General features: G+C 35.9%; 1 protein-coding gene across 2 annotated transcripts; it reads right to left on the bottom strand.

The window, feature by feature from the left end:
- Positions 1-311: 311 nt before the first annotated feature.
- Positions 312-23,227, bottom strand: LOC140756119 (uncharacterized). 2 transcript variants are annotated; one of them, XM_073091543.1, is made up of 9 exons: positions 22,906-23,227; positions 8,932-8,962; positions 7,887-8,122; positions 5,688-5,824; positions 4,909-5,050; positions 3,571-3,716; positions 2,498-2,706; positions 1,868-2,103; positions 312-1,294 (listed from the first exon to the last, which is right to left on the bottom strand). In XM_073091543.1, the coding sequence occupies exons 1-9, from the start codon at positions 22,945-22,947 to the stop codon at positions 1,142-1,144; spliced, it is 1,332 nt and encodes a 443-aa protein (XP_072947644.1). In that variant the 5' UTR covers positions 22,948-23,227; the 3' UTR covers positions 312-1,141. The 2 variants fall into 2 exon arrangements, with proteins under 2 accessions (XP_072947644.1, XP_072947646.1); XM_073091545.1 differs by having other exon boundaries at positions 4,918-5,050.
- Between the last annotated feature and the right edge of the window lie 1,422 nt (positions 23,228-24,649).

The following is a 24,649-nucleotide window of genomic DNA, read 5'->3' as shown; positions in this document are numbered from 1 at the left end:
TAGTTGCCATCCTGACATTTATTACTTTTTCAGAAGGACGAGGTTAACCTACCTATTCAACCAAAAATGTAGGTTTCTTGTTATACCATTAATACAAATTAGTATGCTAGTTTCTAGTTATAGACACATACGGACATTTTATTAAAGGTAAAAATAGATGCATACAGGCTATGATTTAATCTATTTGAACTGTGAGCTGCGAGTTGTATAATGCTGAGTGTTCCCTGTAGAAAGAACATTACAGTATTCGGTGCGTTTAATATAATATAAAAATAATACATTGATAAATTGATGATAATAAAACAACAGAATTTTACTACTAATCTGATTTATTATTGTCTATTTTAAATCACTGATAAATAAATTACTTATAATAATACTTCTTAAACTGCTAGTTTAGCAAGTAATTCTATTAAAATAAAACGACGGTCATGACTAAAAAAAGTAAAAGGCATCGGTGTCTGAGCAGCTTTTAACTTTTCAGTCATAAGATCATACCAATAGTCTTCTAGAATATTACGAAGAATACTTATTTTAAAAGGTAACCCTATAATTACTGTCACAAAGTAGGGTAGGTATAAAATTACATTATTGAATACAATACAATATTGAATTACACATTTTAATTGTAATTAGGTACGCCAAGAATTATGTAAGTTTAATTAACCTGGAGAGACGGAATATTTTCTTAAGTACAAATAATTTTATCTTAAGTTTAATGTTTTCCACCTCACGTAATTAACAAAATATGTATATATTATCATATACTGACATACGTATTTTTAATTGAGCGAAGAAAAGATAGGAATGTTCAATGTATTACAACAGTAGCGATAAGTATATCTCCGCATTGCGATGTTCCACTATAGTTAATATAAATTGAATTAAATCGATTAAATAATTGGTATTACATCTCTCCTATGACGTATATAGGCCATAGTGAACGAGGGTGTTTCATTTATAATTTTCTAGGTAGTTGACGAATTAATTTAAAAGGGTGTGCCTTTCGTTCCGAGATTTAATTTCCTACGTATTAATAAAGTGAATATATTTGATTGAAACGTGTTGCATGCAGTTCGATTTAAATTATGACCACCATTATTGTCGAATGTACCTATACTTATTAACTATTTGTTAGTTATCATTGGACGGTGGGGCGGCCGGTGTAGCCTGTGTCAGGCATTGAATGGTGCGCCAACTCTCTGAGGATCTGCTCGAAGCCTTTACCCGATGGGACGTGTAGGCTGTTATTCTTTAACATGGTTGAATTCAACTTAGTCGCGAGGTAACACATCTACAAAACATAAAAATGAAGCGAATTAATTAAAGTAAAATCTTAGCTGATTAGGAAGGTATGATTTAATCTTTTGCAAAAAGGAGTTTATCTATTTTTAATCTGTATTTCATCTAATTATAAAAGATTAAATAGAGACGAAAGTAATTGCTTTTAGTTTCGCGCAGGCGCTCAAGTGTTATTATACAAAAAATCTATCTACAGTTACTTTAGTCAGTATTAACTTTAATATCAGGCGAACTGTAGCATCGTTTATTACTTTTATTGCATTTATCAGAGACACGAATACCATTAATTAATAAAATCCTCGATGCAAATTTAATTATGTATGAACATCTGTGTCAGCTCCGTAATTAATGAGACGATTTAATTACTTTTTTAAATGTAAAATTAATTAAGATACATATTTCGTATGGATAATAAAGAGAAATCTATTCTGGAGTCTCAACATTTTACAGTGTTTTTACAGCCGCTTCACCATACGTTTTTTTCAACTTGGTACAACAATCTCGCTTCAGTAGGTATTTCCTATTATAAAAAAATATTTGAACAATAATAAATACACGAACTTACCAGTAACGCTGACATGAACAACAAAGCTCCGAGGGCGACAGCGATCATCATAGATGTCGCGCAGGTTCCTTCTAGCGGCGTCCTGTGGAACAGCTCCCCTGGCATCACAACCGTGTACTCCAGGTTTTCCTTGAACCGTGTGAAGGGAGTGGAGCCGTTATCAGACGGTAACGTTTCACTAGTTCCATTATGGGAGTGGTCGTGGTCAGATAACGCTCTGCGACGACGGCCGTGACCTGGAGAATTAAAGATTTTTTTATAATTGATAATTTGTCATTGGATTTGCTGTAACATCAATGCTATGGACACATACTGTAACGAGCGAGCAAGTTTAATAATAGAAACACTACAATTTAGAAGATATTCTCTTATCGGTTCTTCACTTTGATCTAGAGCCTGTAGAATCCGGTGCTCTTTGTGTATTAGATAATTATGATTAAAATGAAACGTGTTTTTTTTTGGTAACAATGTTATCGCAATGTATAAATGGCAATAAATAGCAGCTACATTTGCAACGGTACTCCGTTGAAAAATTGGTAGGTACCCAGGCCGCGTCCATCATCAAATTAATTGTTTGAAATTTCCAAAACACTGGAAACTCACTTACATATTTGAGCTCAATTTAGATACCTGAAGGTTCATAAAGGTCAAGGCAGTAGTCAGGCTGGCAGTCCGCAGCGTCCATGCACGCTTTGATCTGCGAGTGGATCCAGAGGGTGGAGCGCTCCTTCATGGACGCCAGCAGGAAGGCCTCGAAGTCCAGGAACACCTCGTTGTGTCGCTCCCGGTACCGCGCTGGCTGGTGAGGGATGATTGACGCGAAGTCCCGGTTGCGGCACCTTGAAACAGAAAATACATGAAGAATTTCCGTAAAAAGCATCAAAATTAAACATAATTTTGACAAAATCTTCATTTAACTTTGATTTTTTTGATACTTAATAGGCATCTCTTTTAAAATAGAGGATTCGTGCTAAGTTCTTTGGGCTAAATAAAAAAAATAAGGTTTTAGAAAGGCACACTTAGCGCTTTAATAAATTCTTTATTCGAATTTGTTAAAATACAAGTAGTAGAAGTCAGACTTTCTACTGGGGAATAAGGTGCTTCGCACTAAGTACTTCGTGCCAATGAAAAGTTCATATCAGTTCAAGTTCACCCTTAATATGATGCTTATTAACCCAGCACTCAGGGATAACAACATTTGTGACCGAACTTAGGTAGGACGCAAATTCTAACTACATTTGAAATGGGGGCAGTGACCTACAGGTACGTGAAAAAACTTTATATAAAAAAGTGTTTGGATCAGACTAATTTTTATATGGGTTTCGTCCGTCATAAATTTTTTGTTCATTGTGACTTCTTGCGTTAAATTATCGACATTCAACAACCTTTATGTAATTAGATGTACATTACATTTACCTACAAATTGTAATGTTTATTAGCTTGACCTGTGTGTACCTATGTCTGTAACGGAATCTTTGAACTCGATTTTTATCCTTTTTGAACGGTCCGAATAATTTAAAATTTTGAACAATTATCAAGAATGGATGACAATACACGATTTAAATAATTTTATCCCATACAGCTCATTAGGATCGTCAGGAATCAAAATTAACGATTTTCCTTGTGCGATTGTAGCGTGGTTTTTAGTTTTTAACCTATAATTATTTGGGTGAATAGTCTTTAAAAGATAATCGAGAGTTTACCCTTCCTTCACCAGCAGGACAGCGCCTGGAGCATGTGGTCTGTCAGGGTCGGGAGACACGGCCACCTCCAACAGCTTTATGTGCCGCCAGGCCGAGTCTGGGTTAATGCGCGCGCGCAACTGTAGTTTAGTTCCAATAGGCACTGCCTGCAACAAAAACAGAACTCGTATTACACAGGCGCTAAGAAACTTAATCGATATTCACTGTTTGTAGAATAACTATCTAATGCGGTATGCACTGACCGAGATATTTCTGCAACTCTTAACTCTATATCGATATTACTAGCATTTATAATTAGGTACTGTAAATTTGTTGAACTGGGTCGTTTAGATAGCGGTTAATGTTGTAGAAGGTTTAAAATTTCTCTTCCTTTAGATATACGGTCATAAGCAAGTTTAACGCTCGGTATAAATGTGCATACTTAAAATACCTGGTTTCTGAACAAGTAATGCAGTGTGAATATCTCTTTTACTGTAGTTTTGTTACTCTCTACATTCCGATATAAGATAAGCAAAAGATACAAGATAAGCAAATAAAAATTAAATTTTAGCACACAAGTAGCACTTATCATCATCATCATCAGCAACCCATTACTGTCCCACTGCTTATATCAGTAGCACTTATATCATAGTTAAATGGCACAGATCGAAACTAGTGGGCAACAGTTGCGGTTGTTTCAGTATTACCATGCTCAGTCAGCATTATAATGGTTGCGTATGGTTCGATTTGTTCCATACAAATTAAAAATACAGACTAATATATAAACGTTCATACCTATAATTGGCACTCATACGAACCTTATTATTATTAATACTACTATAGTGTACTTCTAAGTACTATATAATGTAAAATAAATAAATGTCAGTTTTTATAAACCGTTTTTATAAAACTCACAGACAATAGGATAAATAAAATGTATTTCCAGTTTATAACATGATGATGTAGCAGGACCTTTATAACCTTTGTTTGTACTTTTGTAAGTAGTCCCTACCAAAATTAAAGTTTAAACAGCTTAATCCTTCGATCACTAATAAGAACCTAAAGAAGTTGTAATTAACCACGTAGTATAGGGAGTGAAAGAGGTGATTTGGGATCTACATGGCGTTACAAGGAAACACCTAAGTTATTAATTATTATGTATGGAAAGAATATAATTTTATGGGTTAAATAAAAATAATAAGATGCAGGTACTCACATATTCGTACTTTAGGATTTTTTTATTTACAAGATATATAGACACTGCCTAATCATGACAATTAATTAGAAATTAGGAATTGTGTTAAGTCAAAGTGTGGGTGTGGGATCTTGGGTGATTCCAAAAGTATGAAAATCACGTACAGTAGTTACCTGGTCTACGGGCAGGTCGACGGAGTGGTTGGAGTGGCGGGACACGGGCGGGGCCTCCTTGTACAGCGCCACCTCGTACTCCAGCCGCCCAGGGGTCTCCTCTACCACGCCGGATACTCGAGCGCCGTGCGGACTGGAATGTTGGTGTTACGATTAGTTTTGGTACGTAACAGGTCTGAAGGTGGTAGAACCCTTTGTGGTTCGACTCCGGCGGCACCACCGCCATACCTATTTCTACCTAATAACAGCAGTGTTAGGCGCTGCTGTGTTCCGGTTTGAAGGGTGTGCTAAGGGAGACAGACTTTTCCGAGGCGTTCCAGCTTAGTCCTCAGGGGTAGCGGCGCATCTGTGGCCGACCTCAGGTAGGAATATCTAATCCTATCTGGGGTTGATTACAGATGTCCATGGGCGGCAGTAGCCACTTACCATCAGGTGGACTGCATGCTCGTCTGCTACCCTTATATTATAAAAAAAAAACAGAAGTAGGTACGAATGGTACGATGGCAGGTCAATAGGTGGTAATATTCGACGGCTATATTACCGCCTTATTATTTTGCGTTTATAAATACAATTTACTAGTATTTGTTGTTATAGCGGTTATAGTAACCATTATGCATACTCTTAAGGAGGCTTAGTAATAGGGTTCTGTTTTTACTCTTTGGGTACAGAATCCTAAAACATTGAATCTGAATATTTTTAGTCCTTTTTTACAATAAGGCATCCACGTAAATATATGCACAACAATATCGCTACCTTTAATAAATACTCACAAGCTACCGGCAAAACCTGCTGCTTTGTTCTCGATGATGGTGGGCTCTGGCGGCTTGCACATGATGATCAACTCCTGATCGGACTGCATCACCACTCCAGGGAATTGTGGGAACCACACTCGTACGTGCACGAAACCCTAAAAGAAAACAGTATCGTTATACACTGTCGCAAGCTTCGAACAACAATACCTATTGGTACCAGTAGGTACTGTTGATCGAAAGTCGCTGGGCATGAGTCTCTTCTCAAATGAGAGCAATCCTGTCTCAGAAAGTTTAGACTATAGTCCACCAAGCTGACCAAATATGGATTGGTGAATTTGGTGATAAAAGTACATAACGATGTATTCCTTTATTAAAGCAATTGAATGTAAATTTCGAATACTAAGGTGCATGCTCGGGATTCGAATCCGGGACCTCCAGCGTGCTTTTACGCTTTGCACAGCTGTAATATGAATTATACAAGATTTTTATACTTCAATTAAAATTTCAAAGCATTTTTCAAAGCATTTATTGTCTAATTTCCTCGTTACCTAGAGAAAAAAAGAGCTGAAGGCACTAATAATAGATTACACATACTTCTTAGTTTAAAGCTATTTTCTGGTTCATTCACGACATTCTCCACTGCGCAAAGTTAGAAGCTGTGCGATTTCACTAAGGACCGCATTCCATTTTCCATTGATCTTACAATATAGTATTTACGACTATTGACATATATCTTTTAGTTTCTCTTCACCTCAATACTGGTACCGGTCTCGGCTGTTCAAGTTAATAATACATCAGCTGAGCACCTAGTTGTGTGTAGGCCAATCGTACACTTCATACTGTTATTTAGTAACGGCGTTGCTTATTATACATATACAGGTGACAGCTAGAGAATTCCGTCCCGACTCTTTTTACTAATCCCGGGATTTCAGGATTGTTTACGATAATTTTAGGATTCCGGGATCGACCCGGGACTTTAGATAGCCATTTAAAGATCAAAGTTAGTCTATAGCTATCACTTTTTGTTAAGTGTCTTATGATAAATTAATTGTAATTTATGAATTTGTAATTTTAATTAACTGAATAAAGTAATTTAAATTTAACATTATAAGAACTTAAACTTAATAGAATTATGTATTTTTTAATTTCTTATGATTGAATAAATAAATAAATATTAATATAAATAAATGTAAAAAAATGAGGAATTATAGTGGAAAAAACAAACTTAATTCTCTCAATAAATAAATAGCTTAAATTTCCGAAAGAAAATCTGAAGGACCATTTTTATTTTATATTTTAATCTTTTGTAAGCCCGTAATTTTAAAATCCCGCGATCCTATTTCTCCGTGTAGATACAGGTACACACAATTTATAAGCGCACATTGGCGAAAGCAATTTCCATCAAATAGATATTTGCATCTATTTAACATTAAGTGTTTTGAATAAAGCGAGTATCGAGTACATACACACAAGTCGGCAGTATCTTGTACACAATTAATATAAGTAGTTGTTGCTTATTGGGTGTCTTGAGGGAAATTTCTAAATTAACCAGGTTATCATACAAATATTATAACGTAAAGACTCATATTTACTAGATTTACCACATTGTCGGGCCTGCGTCATGCAAAATAATCATTGTGCACCGAAAATAGTATTCATTTAGAAGACGAGACAGACACTTCAATTTTATTTAATTATACAGCCGTAGGTAAAGTTGGTCCTTTGGTAACTTTGTCCCTGTAGTTCCGGGACTAAGATAGGGCTACGGTATCCCCTGCCTGTCGTAAGAGGCGACTAAAAGGGGGCTTCCGGGGTTGCGGGCGGGAAGAGTGGGAGCTCGAACCGTTCAATAAGCGACCCCGGGACCGACGGTTGTATGTATGGTCGAATACGGTCATGGACACCAGATGGTGTGGGAGGAGCGAAAACTACTCCCCTAGGGCAGAGCCCGATCGGGGCACCGGAGATCCCGGAGTTCTCCAACAAGCGTTGAGGACGGCCACCGGGAGGGTTTTAGTACGTTAAAAATCTCACATGACCCGGCGTCGCTCCCACGTCGTCGGGTACCTTTTGATGGTTTCCCCCTCATAAAGAAAAAAAAAGGTAAAGGTAGTACTTAATACGAATATGAAATCTTCATAACATCATAGTCGTACCATAGTATGAGTTGGTTAGTAATTAAAGAATAAAGTGCGAATAAGTTAATACTTGACTTACGTTTCTTTTCAAGACGCCACATTTCGTGAAATCTGTGATCCGTAGTCTGTACAACAAGCCAGTGGGGTCTTCTGGCTCTGGTCGTATCTGACACACGGGGTCCCCTATAGGGTCTGTAGCACGGTCGTCTGCGAACAGCGGAGCGCCACGGAACCCTTCCGGTTTCCGTAGGAGCGCGGTCACCGAGTCTCGAAGCCCTGTGCCTCCGCTTGCAAAGGTGCATTGGATGTCTGTAACTGTAATACGATTTATTAGCATTTGCCAGAGCACTGCGTGGTTCGAACGTGGAAGCAGCGTCGCTTCCTTAATTCTGCCGTATACATTATAGCATTGTTAAGGGCTAAGTTTTGTTTGAAACTTGTAGTAAGGCAGAGGCACACACGCGAGGCGTTTCATGTATCCATCGTTCATTCATTACAGACGGTGACTAATCCAGAATTTTTTTTTGGGAGAGAATTGGTCTAGCTAAGGGTTATCTTTTATAAAGGTTTTATCCTCCTATAATTTCGGCGAAGAAGTACTCCTCCTATTTCTAAAATTCAATTTCAATTCTAAAAGCAGATAAAAAAAAAAAAAAAAGTAAATACTTAAAGAGTAGAGTCATGTAGGTATAGACGGAATAAAATGATTTGATTTTGATGCTACTTACAGAAGGTGGTAGAACCCTTTGTGGTTCGACTCCGGCGGCACCACCGCCACATCTATTTCTACCTAATAACAGCAGTGTTAGGCGCTGCTGTGTTCCGGTTTGAAGGGTGTGGTAAGGGAGACAGACTTTTCTGAGGTGTTCCAGCTTAGTCCTCAGGGGTAGCGGCGCATCTGTGGCCGACCTCAGGTAGGAATATCTAATCCTATCTGAGGTTGATTACAGATGTCCATGGGTGGCAGTAACCACTTACCATCAGGTGGACTGCATGCTCGTCTGCTACTTCTATATTATGAAAAAAGTAGATACTTAAAGAATATAGTCGAAATATAATGATTTGATTTTGATGCTACTTACAGAAGTATAATTAAAACAGTTAATAAACAGGAAATGACTTACCATCGTAGTCTTGTGCGAGCGCAGTTTGGACCTGTAACAATGAGCATTCAAAATAATTGTCGGAAAGAACTAACCTAACAATTAACTACTTTGTTCTATTCCTCAATTGAGGCATTGTTGCATCTAATTAAAATTGTTGAATTTGATCTGTGAAAGATAAGCCCGTTAAGTGGAGTCTATCTGTTAATACTTGTTAGTTCAAATACCTTCAAATTTTAAGTTTAGGATTTATTATAATTTAGGAGTAGCAGACGAACATGCAGGTCCCCTGATGGTAAGTGCAGCCCATGGACATCTGTTCAACCGCAGGTAGGATTAGATATTCCTACATGAAGTCGCCCACGGATGTACCGCTACCCCTGAGGACTAAACTGGAACGCCTCGGAAAAGTTTGTCTCCCTAACCACACCCTTCAAACCAGAACATTTGTTAACGCACTCCGTGCTTCTTCGAAATCGCAAGTAAATATTTTTCCTTTAGCATTTATACATTCAGGCTATGAATATCTAATTTAAATATTAATTTACGCATAAGTTCTGTGTATTAATAATCAAAATATATCACTCAAAAAAGTACTAAAATATTTTACTAAGATAACTCGTTATTTGCGGAATGTTAATCAAATATTAAATGTTTGAACTGAATCGATTGCCATTATATCCATAGGTTATTCTAAGAACAACACAAATAGCGCTTAACCATGCCTTTCCGTGACTCTAATATCCAATTTATTGAACTAATATAGAGGAGGCGCTGCCACCGGGAAGTGTCTGCTTGCAATTTCAAAATAAGTACATTTTTAAAGGCTATATTATTTTTACTGCGCTTACTTCTAATTATGTCTGTGTGCTGGGATAGTAAAGATATAATTATTATTGACTAGTTTTTGCCCGCGGCTTCGCCCGCGTTTAACAGAAAATAATATAACATACTAACATACATAAAACTGAAAATTCGTACCTTCAACTTTGCTAAAGATCATCACTTGATCAAATGCATAATTTACGATTCAATCCTTACTAATATCGATTAAAATAATCGGTGTTTTGTGTCCAAAAGAGCGATTCTCCGATTAATCGATTTTAGATCGCCATCCCTAGTTCCCGTGGGATTTCCGGGATAAAAACTATCCTATGTCCTTTCTCGGATCTCAGACTACCTTTGTACAAAATTTCATTAAAATCGGTTCAGTGGTTTAGGCGTGAAGAAAAGACAACCAGACAGACAGACAGACAGAGTTACTTTCGGATTTATAATATTAGTAAGGATTATTTGCTGAAGGGATAGGCGATGACTAGACCTTACTATGCAAACGTAATCCCAAAAGTTCGTGAAGGAATAAAAAACGGCATTGAGAACTCTCATTGGATGTGTTTTATTCACGATAACGATTTTGCAAATCAGAAGTTGCCCTCCAGGCTTTCTCAAGTGCATGCTTTTAAATTTGTGTTCACCCACGCATATTTTCCAGACTTAGCCCCAGGGATTTTCACTTATTAAAGAAGCACATCCATGGAACAAAATTTGATGACGATGTCGCTGTCATATCTACTTTTTCGAGCCATATGAAGTTTTTTCGATTCTCAAGATTTTTTTTTTTAAGGAATAAGAAAATTAGAATACCGATTCTCTAAATATATTGAATTAGAAGGAAAGTATGTTCAAAAAAAAATAATTTTGTTTCATTTATCCTTTATTTTCATATCGATTCTAAGAACTTTTTGATTCACCTATGTAGTAATATACGAACGCTTACGTTTACACAGCTTGACAGTCACATATTTTTCCAAGGCTATTTCTGATGGAAGTATTTTTTGCATAAAGGTATGGGAAATAGCAAAATAGGATCAGTAATAAAAATATTTTTATTATAAGATCGTGACCGGGCTAACCGCAAGGCGTCCGCAATGACTTTCGCTGTGTTATTTTAACTTTTGATATCCACTGTAATATTTTACGTGACAGCGGTAACATTGACATTAAATTTCGATATTAATTCAATAATTACGCAAATATTTTAGGTCATGATATTCTAAAGTGGTCCCACTAAAAAAATAAAGTATGAACCAAATTACTACTTCTACACTTATTTCTGCTTAAAGTAAAATATTTGGTAAGGCAAGACATACTTTTATAGTTCACGTCAAACTGCTAGTCCACTCTGAAGTTGTTGCAAGCAGGTGCAGTCATACAATTTATTATGGCGACGCGATTCATTTCTATATTCAGGGCGGACTAGCAGTTTTACGCGGACTATATCGAAATTTGCTACTTATACGTTTACATTGCATCCAAATAACAAGTTGACTGTGATTCCATTACTTGGCTATTTCTTGCCAAAAAGATGTGCATCGTGTACAATAGCCTCACCTACATCTTCTGCCTTATGCTAGCCACACATAACAATATACTTGTACGGGCGTAAATCTTTAAACTATTGCTTGCGCTATTGTGTTCCGGTTAAAAGCCAGATAAAGTATATGCAGGCGTACCGCAACCACAAAGAAAATAATAGGTATGTACGTTAAAAAGCTTAATAACGTAATTATTATCACCGATCTTTAACTTTTTGCTATAAACGTGATAAAAAGGTAGATCAGACGAGTGCGGTTGGGTAAACGAAGCGATTTACCTCGAAGCGTAAACGTGAGGTCAGCTAATATGCACCGTTGAAAGTAAATGGAGTCTTGTACCATCAACGGTAACAGTCCAGTGGCTACGTGCGCTTGTTATTCTTCATATTGGTACTAGAACATTAGCTAACTGATTTCTGATTCTGAATTGGAATTATTTTATTATTGTTTACCGTTTTCTGAAGAAAAAGAGAATAAACTTTTTATTATTAACCGACCTAACGCATCTTTATTTTTAATGCTGTTGGTTGATTATTATTTATTAAAATTATAAGTCGTCATCAACCCATAACTGTCCCACTGCTGGGCACGGGTCTCCTCTCAGAATGAGAAGGATTAGGCCACAGTCCCCCGCGCTGGCCAAGTGCGTATTGCGTAGACTTTACATACCTTTGAGATTTTCTCTATTTAATTATAAGTATTGCAGATTAATCAGATAGGTATAATTAATAGTCTTTGTTAAACAAAGCTTAATTAATTGGTCTCCGCTGTGCTCCTACAGCACCAGAAAGCAATTGATTTCTGAATTCAATAACACCAAATAGTTTCCTTATTGTGTCTTTGTGCGTTTTATAAAAGTATAGTCAATCCTTACTATTCCTTATCCTTACTAATATTATAAATCCGAAGTAACTCTGTCTGTCTGTCTGTCTGTCTGGTTGTCTATTCTTCACGCCTAAACCACTGAACCGATTTTAATGAAATTTTGTACAAAGAGAAAGAAAAGTCTGAGACCCGAGAAAGGACATAGGATAGTTTTTATCCCAGAAATCCCACGGGAACTAGGGATGGCGATCTAAGATCGATTAATCGGAGAATCGATCTTTCGGATCCAAAACATCGATTATTTTAATCGATATCAGTAATGATTGAATCGTAAACTATGCATTTGATCAAGTGATGATCTTTAGCAAAGTCGAAGGTACGAATTTTCAGTTTTATGTATGTTATATTATTTTCTTTTAAACGCGGGCGAAGCCGCGGGGAAAAACTAGTGATTTTATATATTTTAGCAATAACGGGAGTGACGTATAAATCGTTTGAACCTGTGAAGTTCCGGCCAGAGGTCACTAGTTGACCGTTGCGTGTTCGCGACGCGGAAACAATATTCAGCTGTTGATGATAGTGTTAGGCAGGTCGCACACCGGGCGTTTGTTGCGTCTTAATATTGCAGGAATAAAATGTTTCTACAGGTGGGATATACTATTACCTATATAAAGAGTGTTTTTTTTATAATATAGTAGTAGTGGTAAGTGGCCTACCGCCCATGGACATCTGTAATCAACCCCAGATAGGATTAGATATTCCTACCTATGGTTCGCCACACATACGCCGCTACCCCTGAAGACTAAGCTGGAATGCCTCGGAAAAGTATGTCTTTCTCACCACACCCTTCAAATCAGAACACAGTAGCGCTTAACACTGCTGTTATGAGGCAGAAATAGGTGTGGCGGTGGTGCTGCCAGAGTCGAACCACAAAGGTTCTACCACCTTTCAAAGTGTATTTTAATGAACGTTTTTTAATTGTAATAAATAACAATACCTACTTTATTATTCTTGAATAGGCGATTTGGGTTAGTTGTACGTTTTGTGGAAGTCATGTTAATTTATTAGCCATTTTATGTGATGTATGATTTAATTTGTAACTGCCGTCACGTGTTGCTTGTTTTGGGACCCTGAGTATGAGTTTTACGTTTTTACAAAAATGACTAATTGTATTTGTTTATGTATTACCCATACATTTCAAATCAGTTCTGATAGAGTCCGCTAGGGGCGCTAATTGGAAATGTATGGGTAAATACGTAAACAAATACAAAAACAGTCATTTTGTAAAAACCTAAAAAGTCATACTAAGGGCACAGGTCGACTAATGACACACAGAAACTTCTGCTTTAAAGTACAAATTTATAGAGGTGCGTAGTGTATATAGCATAAGAATATTCTATCTTCAAAATTAACCGTAAAAATATAACGCAAACATTATTGTGTATATGATCAGTGTGCGGCTTCCCTTAGTGTATTTATATGCAAATTGAAACTCAGACGGATAAACGGTTTCCCAAAACGGTGTTGCTCTGGTTATTAGGCGTGAAGTGTATAGCAGAACTTGAATTACTTGTGAAACTGTATAGAAAGATACCTGCTTTTTTATACAGTTGACCGTAGAATACTCGCGTCTGATTTAAAATTCCTATGCAGCTATCCAAATTAATTGGACCCATATCTATAAACAGTCATAATGTAGCTTAAACGCGGAATCTCAACCAATGTCCCAGGTTTAAATCCTGACGCACCTCTGGTTTCGAAAGTTATGTGCTTATTATAAACGAATTATCATTTGCTTTATGAAGGAAAAACATCGTTACGAAACCGGTATACCTGATAATTCTTAAATAAAAGTTTTCAAAAGGTATACTTATGAAGTCAATCTAACGCACTTGGCCAGGGCTGTGGTCTATGACCTAATCCTTCTTATTCTGAGACCCATGCCCAGCAGTGGGACATTCATGGATTGATGAAGATAATATCTACAAATATTGAACGTTCTGAGTCATCAAAAACATTTTTCTATACAATATTTTGAAGTACGACACGTGCCTGCGCGAAGGTATCTACGGAAGATGTAAATAGTAGATATCTTCATACACATTGTACCTATACAACGAGATGATTTTATGAGCTTTGCCACGGACGGTGTCTATCGCACGATGTCTAGGTAAACATAATTCACAATAATTTTGGTATTTTGGTTTTACCATTACCTTCTTAGTAAAATTATGCATATTGTGTAGAAGTAGGTACAGATGTTTTCAAGATTAGCCTGTACAGGCTGTGCCTACATAGACAATGACATTAGGTATGTAGACTATGTAGAGCGTTTATTTAAATTTAATTGAACGATCTTCGATATCGGATCGATTTAACTCTCAGTATTAATGTAGCGACGCTAATTTCGAGTTTAAAGTAACATAATTTCCACAATTGTTTCTAACATTTTACAAAATATTTACAATACATCGTCACGATTTTTTAAAGATTCTATACAATTTTAGATTTTATTTACGATATGCGATGAAAAATTATTAAAAATTATGGATTAGTTTTATAGAAAGCTTATGATAAATTATAATTTTATATGTTCAAGAAGTTGACATTTTAATGTTTGAAGTTTATCAGTGGCTTATAGAATTGAACCACGGCTTCCAAAATAACATGCAAAATAATAAATACAATACGCACTAACATAAAGGAAAGCTAGGAAGCATTCTATAATTAAATAAATTAGTAATTTAAATTACTAAAACCAAATCTTCAAACATAGCTGTGTTAAAATCATGTAAAATTGGTCGTGTAAAACATCGACTCTATGTGTAAGGATCGTAGTGTAATGCTTAAGTCTTAAAACATTTAAAACCTTCCTCAATTATTATTTTTCAGAAATTAGCGTGTTCAAACAAACAATCTCTTCAGCTTTATGATATTACAATATACACAAAGTTTATTATAGTTTGCGGTATCTTATTTTACACAAACAATTTTTCCTTCCTATTTCCTGAAAATATAAATAACGTTTTACTTTCAACCTTGATTTAGATAGCTGTCACAAAAACATTTTCACACAATTACCTACTTAATTAAAGGAATTTACTTTAATTACACCAATTAATACCATGTCATGGAGTAGTACTAGTAATAATTAGCGGGCATACCGTTAAATTAACCCATAAACTTAAATTTCTTGTAGAAAGTAAAAAACTACGTAAAAAAACGCAAAACGGAGATTGTTCATCCAGTACCCGTAGTATGAGTTCTTACGTTTTCACAAAAATGGCTGTTTTTGTATTTGTTTACGTATTTGCCCATACATTCCCAATCAGCGCCCCTAGCGCACTCTATCAGAACTGATTGGAAATGTATGGGAAATACGTCAACGAATAAAAAACAGTAATTTTTATAAAAACATAAAAACTCATACTAAGGGTACAGGTGCTACTTTTAATTTTTAATTAGATTTTCCTCACAGCATGTAGACAACAATCAAGCATGAAGTGTCAACCGTCTATCTCACCCAGATTTTACGGTCGTGAGTTTGGTTCAATTCAGGTATTAGGGTCAGCGCAGACCGTAGCGTAATGCCTACGCCGAACGAAACGGCTTCAATCGATTGCTCCGAAGTAGGGATGGCGATACTTTCCGAAAAAGATCGATTCTTGAATCGATTCCAATCAAAGTGCATTAAAAAATTCGATTTGATTAAAAAAAAAACGAGGCCCAAAGAATCGATTCTTCAAAAATCGATTTTTGATCTTTTCAGCTAATAAGGGCCAAGATAGCGAAATATATAGCAATAAATAGCACTGAAATACGTAGCCAACAGCAAAAAATGTTTATAACACATTCAAACAACTGCGAAAAGATCGAATCACTGAATCGATCCATTATTGGAGATCGATTAAAATAATATATTTTTAATTATTTTTTAGGTACTTTAATTATTTGTATATAGTTTAATTTATTTTAATTAGTATTTAAATTCATGTTTTAAATATATAATAAAGTAATAAATGGAAAAAAAACAAAGGCATTTATTTTTTGGAACAAAAATCTATTCTTCGATTAATCGATCTCAGATCGCCATCCCTACTCCGAAGACAAAGGTTTCAGACACGGAACATTCGGAGCATTCGATCAGGAACGTAATTGCTTTTCGGGTCGGAACGGATTTACGGAACTCAAAACTTAGATTAAATCAACATACCGTAACACACTTAGTGTGCCTAAATAAGTAGGTGTCTAAATGTGATGGTTTGCTTTGTTATTTTCACACCTATTTTATAAATCGTACACTGAAAAGGAGGCTATGAAGTAGATGGGTAATTAACTTACGTTCGATATTACTAATCAATCTATCTGACTTTTGTCTAGCAAAGATCGAAATTTGACAAATCGTAATCATAGATTAGTAAAGATTACACACTCCTAACAAGAAAATGCCCAGTTTTGAGAATTGAAATACGAGTAGTTGCGTAAAAAAGTTTTGCCATGTCTCCGTGCTAAAATGTCCCTGAAATATTTGAAATTATTATTTATTTATTATGTAAATTACGCAGTATTAGTTATTTATTCGTACATTTTCTCTATAAATGTTTTTATTTTTCAAGAATTCAAAAAAAGAACTCACTAATAAGCCGTTTGTGGCTTCATTCATTTTCAAGGCGGCAAAGTATCTTTACTAATCTATGATCGTAATAGGCAGAAATTGTGAATATATAATATATTATTATTAAGAGTAAAAATTTAATCCCAGATTTATTTACACGACGTGAAAACAATATTACCTACGTATAATTATATTGTTTAATTATTAACACATTACATCACTCGAAGACGACAAAATTGCAGGTTCAAAGTCACAAATTGCACTTAAGAAATTGGCGGTAGTTCTCAATTACACGTTTCAAGCGTAAATTATATTGTTTGAACTTCCTTAACTTTGTTCGGATGTCCCACGATACGCTATCTTATTCCCAGGCGATTTTGTAATTACATGTAGCGCTCAATTTTATTATGACCCGACATGCCTTGTTACTGTAATTTCTAAAATTATATGCTGAAAGGCACGAATAAGTAAAGTGTTGATTAGTAGTAGTAATCAAGAGATTTGTTAAAGTTCATTAATAATGACGTAGGACCACTATATCACATATCGATTATAATTGAAGGTGATTCAACTCTAGAGGCACCGCCGCCACATCTATTTTTGTCCGAAAATGTCAGTGTTAAGCGCTGTTCAAGAGTTTAAGTGTGTTTTGGTTTGTAGGATATGGGTAATGGAGGCTTTTTCCTCAAAGGTCGCATTTGTGGCCGACCTCTCGTATGAGTCTCATCTCACCTGGGGCTGTTTAATGTCCATAAGCGTCATTATCCATTTACTATCAGACTAAACGCATAAGCACGTGTAAACTAAGTTTATGAGGCATATTTCATTATTTGCAGTCACGTGCATATGTGTATTACAAAATACTTGATTTAACTGTGAATAAAAAAATCGTGATGACACATAAATGCTTTTTCTTTGTTTTCAAAAGTGTATTTAAGTAGGAGTATGGTTCGCATTTGATTGCGTGATGCAAAGATAATATTGTTGCTAAAAGAAGACTAATGCTTCCTAGTAGACTAGTAGAAAAAGTGGATCAGTTTTAAAAGAAAAGTAGAACGTAGTGATCGAAATCAGACCGTACCTAATTATATTTTTACTAATTTTTTTAGGACCTAATTACTTTTTTTTTTAAAGAAAATAATTATAGCACTAAGCTCGTCAGTAGTTACCGAATTAAAATAAAAGAAAAATCAATTGACAAACAAAAGAGAAAAACATTTTGCTGTTTATTTCCCTATTTATGGCCTCTATATGTGTTTGTAGTCATTTTACATATCAGTTCATTACTGTTACACGTATTGGGACTGTGAGAAGATAAATAACCATACAATGATTTCGATGTCAGTGGGAGCTTCAATCGTTTAATAGAATCCGTTTCTGTAGTTACTCGAGCGTGTCGTTTGTGCCGAGTTATATAGCATGCGCGTGCGCATTGAACTCGGTACGCACGCGCATTACTTCATATTAGTACCGCAATAAGTTAGCCGCACCTGAGTTCTGTAATCTTTATAGTATATGTATCGTTATAGTGTAGTATTGTATATCGTATCGTATATTATTAAATTCATATTATTATTTGTAGCATCGTAGCAAGCGTAATGTGGTAGCGTCCCTGACAAAGCTTGAAACTCTTGATGACCTCTTTGTTTTGATGCCTTTCTGATGCCACTTTTTAAAGTATATTTTTCTTTTGCGGTACGGTAAAACACGCCCCCCTTTAGATTGCGCCCTGGCAACCATCCTAGCTAGCCCCTACGTACCATTGGATACCAACAAACTGATTTTGACGGGGTTTTCACACAGAGGAATTATACACTTTTTTATTTATAAATCATTTCACGTAACACGGGACTCATATATATTAAATAAAAATACTATTTTGAAATACATGTTTCTGGAGCTCTTGATTCAAAGATGATACGAAAACATTTGAAATCCAGTTTCTAATTTCTAGTCTTTCCTTAACATAGAAACGGTATGATGCATGTTGGTAATATTTCAAAACTGTGCACGGGGATGCAAGCATGCATAGCCGCTCGCGTATCCTCGTATTTTATATCAAACGTCAGATGCACGCATGCATGCAACAGATTTCGGTTAGCTCGCATGTGTGCTCCTAGGAGGCATCCAAGCGCTCGAGTTACCATTCGTTCCGTTTATAATTGGCTTTAGTATAAAATTAATTCCTTGTTTTATTACTTACCACCGTTATGATAAACTTTGATTTTCGAGTTATAAATTTAATTTTTGCTGAGTTGTAATAAAAAACATTTAAGTTAGTTTACGGCGGCATTGACAGTCTAGAATGTCTAGATGTTTAAAATTTGGCTTATTAAACTATGGGTCGAATTTCAAAATCAAGTATGCACCTCTGCTTTTTCAAAGTTATGTGCCTATTAGAAATTCTTATCACTTGCTTCAACGGTGAAAGAAAACATCGTGCGGAAATACTTGCCTGAGAGTTTTATAACAAAAATCGCAATAGTTTCAACTCTACCTAACCTACTTGGCCACCCTGAAGGACTATAAAATAAAATCCTATTACTCTAAGAGGAAATCCCTGCCTGGCAATGGAAAGTTATGGAACTGGAAGGTTGACGACGATTTCCAATTATTAAATTGAAAGTATCTTAAATCTTTGTTGAGAGAATCAACGAAACCCATCACATGATCATATCTTTCAGAGTCAATCAGTGTGGACTAATTTCGAGCTGCGATCACCGAAAATTTATTATCGCAAGATAGTAATCAAACCGAGCAAAGCTGATAACACTTTCGTGGCGTTTAAGATTTTATCTGTGACTTTCGCATATCGTCAGGAATTGTAAGGTGAGACTTAAAGCTTAAAATATCTCAGAAGCTCTTTGAATAAAAAGCGCTGCTGATAAAAAAAATTAGTAGACTTCATTTTTCTTATAATGTTGTAAAGATAGTAGTTATACGTGGTAAGTAATTTTAGTTTAATTATCTCTCGCTAACTAGGGCTCAGTTGTCACCATATCGTAATCGGAAAATTGCTCTGTTGAATCAAAATAATACGAAAATGACTAAATAGATACAGATACTTTACAACAAACAACCCTCAAATACCTTATCCCAATTTTTAGCATATTCCTTTTTTATTTATTTTCCAAAGTACTCGTAATTCTCATTATAACATTTTATAGTTTATTGCCATATTGATTGCCTTTGTTCGATAAATAATTGGCATGGCAAGTGCAATGTACTGTGCTCGCATTTCATGGTAATGGTCGCTTCACGCTCTACCCATCTGGGAGCAATCAAGGGTTATAATCTGACCATTAGATTGATAAGATAAGGAACTTATTGCCTTATGACTAGAAAGCTCAGTGAAGCATGAATGTAAATTGATTTTATATTTATTTATACTCCTTCCTTGTTGAAACAAAAACTTTCTTTCCTGGGAATAATTGCTTATGCGATTAATTTTTCTTCCTCGACAAGAACTGATCAGAAATAATCAGGAGGAAACGTGATGTTTGAAAATTAATGTTTATACATACGAACAGTACCTAATTTATAGAAACTTTAAAAAACGTGATGTGATTACACATTAACAATGTACCAAAATACTAATTGACAATTTAAAATACCTTACTTTCCTTGAATTTCGTTTGATTAAATCACATTATAATGTAAATCATTTATAGTATACTAATTGCTTACATATATTTTTTTAATACGCTTTTATTAGCTTCAGACGTATGTATGTTGGTATGTTAGTATGTAACGGAATCTTTGAACATGATTTTAACCCCTTCAAAACGTCGGATTAACTCGAAATTTGGCATACTTATTAAGGACCGATGACAATTCAATATTTTAAACATTCTGACCCGTTATCCTTACTAGGATAATCAGGATCAGCGATTTTTGTTTTCCTGAGACCCGGAAGGTCTGCGTTAAGACCAATAAAGGAATCTACCAGGCGCGCCGATCACCTAACCTAACCTAACCTGCCCTGACCTAACCTGACCTGACCTGACCTGACCTGACCTGACCTGACAATCACTAAAAAATTAAAAATAAATAATAGTTAAAAAAAACTAAAAAATACGCTTTTATAAAAAAATCGACCAAAAAAGTGAAAAATAAATAATAGTTTAAAAAAACTAAAAAAAAACACTTTTTATAGAAAATCCAACTAAAAAATAGAAAATTTTTTTTTTAAATTTGAATTAAGAATAGTGTAAATAAGATAAAAATATTTTTTATTGTAAAAAAAGCGTGGGGTGCTTTTTAAGATATTATCAAAATGATAATCCTTCTACTCAATATCTATCAATAAAATATTTATAACTATTGACACCATGCACCCCACGCTTTTTTTACAATAAAAAATATTTTTGAGCAGTGATAGCCTAGTGGTTAAGAAACGCGGCCTCTCGATCGAGGGGTCCGAGGTTCAAATCCCAGGCACGCACCTCTGATTTTCAAATTTATGTGCGTATTAGAAATTAATTATCACTTGCTTAAACGGTGAAGGAAAACATCGTGAGGAAACCTGCATACCTAAGAGATTTATATAAAAAAAATCTTACAAGGTATGTGAAGTCTACCAATACGCACTTGGCCAGCGCGGTGGACTATGGCCTAATCCTTCTCATTCTGAGAGGAGACCCGTGCCCAGCAGTGGGACAGTAATGGGTTGATGATGATGATGATAAATATTCTTTCAACTTTTTATTAAAAATATCCACTTTACCAAGTTTTATATTTACTTACCCACAATCTTGTAAGACACTATTTATGTTCGTATATTTATCTCGTTTATGATAACTACACGTGCAGTTATAAGAATCATTCATATAGGTATCAAATACCCAAGGTATGGTAAATCATCTCTACAATATATCTACTGCTTTGCGTAGTATGCAGAGCATAACAATAACAATAATAAGTTTCATTGAAAAATACAAACAAGTACAGTTAGAGATACCCTGGGGGCATCTAGTGAATATTTAGCATCATTCAGATTTGCATAATCATGTATTTTAATGATTTTACGTTGTGTTATGAGTATTTCATTTCTTTGATATCGGTAACCATATAAGGAGGTTAGCGGATCGTAAATTAATTGGTATTTAACTGTGAAAATATAATTGCGTTCACGGTATTTTCGAATTGCCTGCATAAGCGTGATCAATTTCAAAGTGTAACAATACCGCGGTAAACTCATTAGGCGTTCCGATTCAAAATATCTCAGATTATCTACGATTTTTCATCTTTCACTTTATACTTCTTAATTAACGTTATTTTTTACGAATAAGATTTGAAACATAACGCTTCCGTGACCTAAGAAATTGGCGTGAAAGCACAATATGAGCTTTTCGCTCTATGGAATCTAAGCTCTCGTGAAGTCATTAACCCATCACTGTACCTCAGCTGGGCAACGGACTTTCATAGTGAGATAGATTTAGGCCTTGAGCCACCACGATGGCCATTTGCAAATAGATAAATTTCACACATATTTAAGAACATTTTTTCCCTCACCTTCCCCTTTAAAGAAGGGGATCATTAGTTTTTAATATTTACGTACATAATTATTTATTTCTATTTGTAGCACGCAAGCTCGTGAAGTACCTAAAAACCTTCGAATCCTAAGGTGCGTCCTTCGGATTCGAACCTAACACTCGATTCGATAGAAAGGATGGAAAGGAACTTTGAGCATTTATGGACATTTTAGATTTTCTGTGGGTATCTCATCTTATAAATCTTTTACTCGCTTCATAGACTCGAACCGTGAAATTTAATATTGTGAATGTCTTCAATCACGTGTTAACAATGGCTGAGCGGGTCACTGCGTCGATAAATTTTACGGTGGAACATGCTCTTACTTTAATGGTTGTCATACATTTCTACTTTAGAAATTTACTGGACTGGACCAAATTATAACATTTTGATCGTACCTAAGTATATAAATATCTTAATAGGAATTTGGCATTTTCATATTGGGTACAACATGTAACAATATTATTTTAATTTTACATCTTTTGCCTATTTTTGTAAATGTTAAGTATCTATATTCTTTATTTTTTTATTGGATATGTAATAAGGTCATTATATTGTATATGTAGATGGAAAACATAAGCGAATAGTCTATACATATAGTTAGTTACAGAAGGATTAGTAGGATACCAAAACAAAATATTAACATACCACTAAGAGAAGCACGAGAGCGCAGTCGGCGGCGCTCGTCATGCTTGCGGTCTGCCACACTCGAGCGCGGAGCCAACCGTTAATGCTATCTGCCCCGATTACCTTACTGATGCTACCACAAAAAAACAAACTAGAGCTAACAGTGATTTCCCTAAAATTATAAACGCAAAGTCACAACAACTCTTTTTGAATACACAGCCACAATGCTAGAAAGCTCGCGCAATAAAAGTAAAGTTAACACTAGCGAACTGAAGCTTTCCCGCGTAAGCTACGAGTAAATGTAGCGGGGGTCCGGTGGTCGCGTGGTGCGCCTGCGACGACTTGAGACTGCACTGCGCGGTGGCGCACCGGCTCAGTGGCTCGCGGGCTACAGTTAGCCACCGCCGGGGAGAGTCCCACCTGTCAGCACGGCCCGTAGCACGTAGCCGTGCTTCGTACCCTACCGTTCTCACGACACCGCCGATCTGCCTTGCAATTCGGCAATCTCATGATCTACATTGATGATTGGCGCCGGATTAGATGGAATTGGGTTCCATCATTGGCCGCCGATGCGGCTGCCGTGACATTCGCGTGGAGAAATCGCGCTATCGCTGATTGAATGACAGCAGCGCGAAGCCGAGGTCGCCGATGTTATGTACGGCGCGCAATCTGCCCATCGGTGATCGGTAAGACCGCGGACGGTGATCGAGCGATAAGATTAATAATGCTTGGCTTTAATTCCGAGCTCATTGTAACTATTCAATTGATTTATAATTATACTGTAGAAAGTCAATCAGTTCAAAGATGGATTCCGATAACCCCTTAATTTATTTACATTGTGTGAGACGTCACTTTAGCTTTTTGTAACTATAACTTGTGAGCTTGAAGAAAGTAACAAGGATTGGAATGACATGCGAAAAAAGAACGGACTACATGCTTGCAGTGCTTTTGTCCCACCACTGGGCATAGGTCCAAAATGGACATATGTTGATTTATTTAAATATGCAGGAAGTAACAAAAAGTATCTACCAGCTATGAATTTGTATGACGATTTTATGGGAAAGGCTGAGGCAGCTGCGAGCAGTGATCCGAGCCGGTGACCGCCTCCGTCACGCCCGCACTTATCTGGTAACAATGTTATCTATTTCTTTTTCTTTTCATGCAAATGAAGAAGCTAATATCGTGATGGGAAAAGTTACGTTATTTTTCATGATCCAAAATTTACTGTTCACCAGTTCAAAATTACAAGTTAAAATCACAATTTAAAATATTAATGATGTTTGATTATATTAGTCTGAAAAATAATCATTTTATCTTAGTTCTCATAACTATAATTAATTCTATTGCTGTTATATACACTGCATACTGACCCATAAAACAGAGGTAGATACCTAACTACTTTGTTAATTTATAAAATGTCTCTATCAAAATTTACCTTCACGATTCCTGATGTCGTGGGTGCTACGTTTCTAAGACAAGATTGTGAAGATAATTGCACAGGCAACTAGATTCAAAACAAATAAGTATAGGTCATACAGTGGCACCACCCATGTGCGATAAGCGGTGTGCGGTCAAAGCAAAGCTAAGCGAGTAAGATGTAATATGAATATACTTAGAAGGTGGTAGAACTCTTTGTGGTTCGACTGCGGCGGTACCACCGCCACGCCTATTTTTGCCCCATAACAGCAATGTTAAACGCTGCTGTGTTCTGGTCAGAAGTGTATGGTAAGGGAGACATACTTTTCCGAGGCACTCCAGCTTAGCC

Source organism: Epargyreus clarus, unplaced genomic scaffold (genome assembly GCF_041222505.1).
Source record: "Epargyreus clarus isolate Ecla_fem2 unplaced genomic scaffold, WU_Ecla_fem_2.2 ptg000034l, whole genome shotgun sequence".
Classification (NCBI taxonomy): Eukaryota; Metazoa; Arthropoda; class Insecta; order Lepidoptera; family Hesperiidae; genus Epargyreus; species Epargyreus clarus.
Note: the sequence above shows the minus strand (reverse complement) of the source record. Positions and strands in the feature narration are given on the sequence as shown.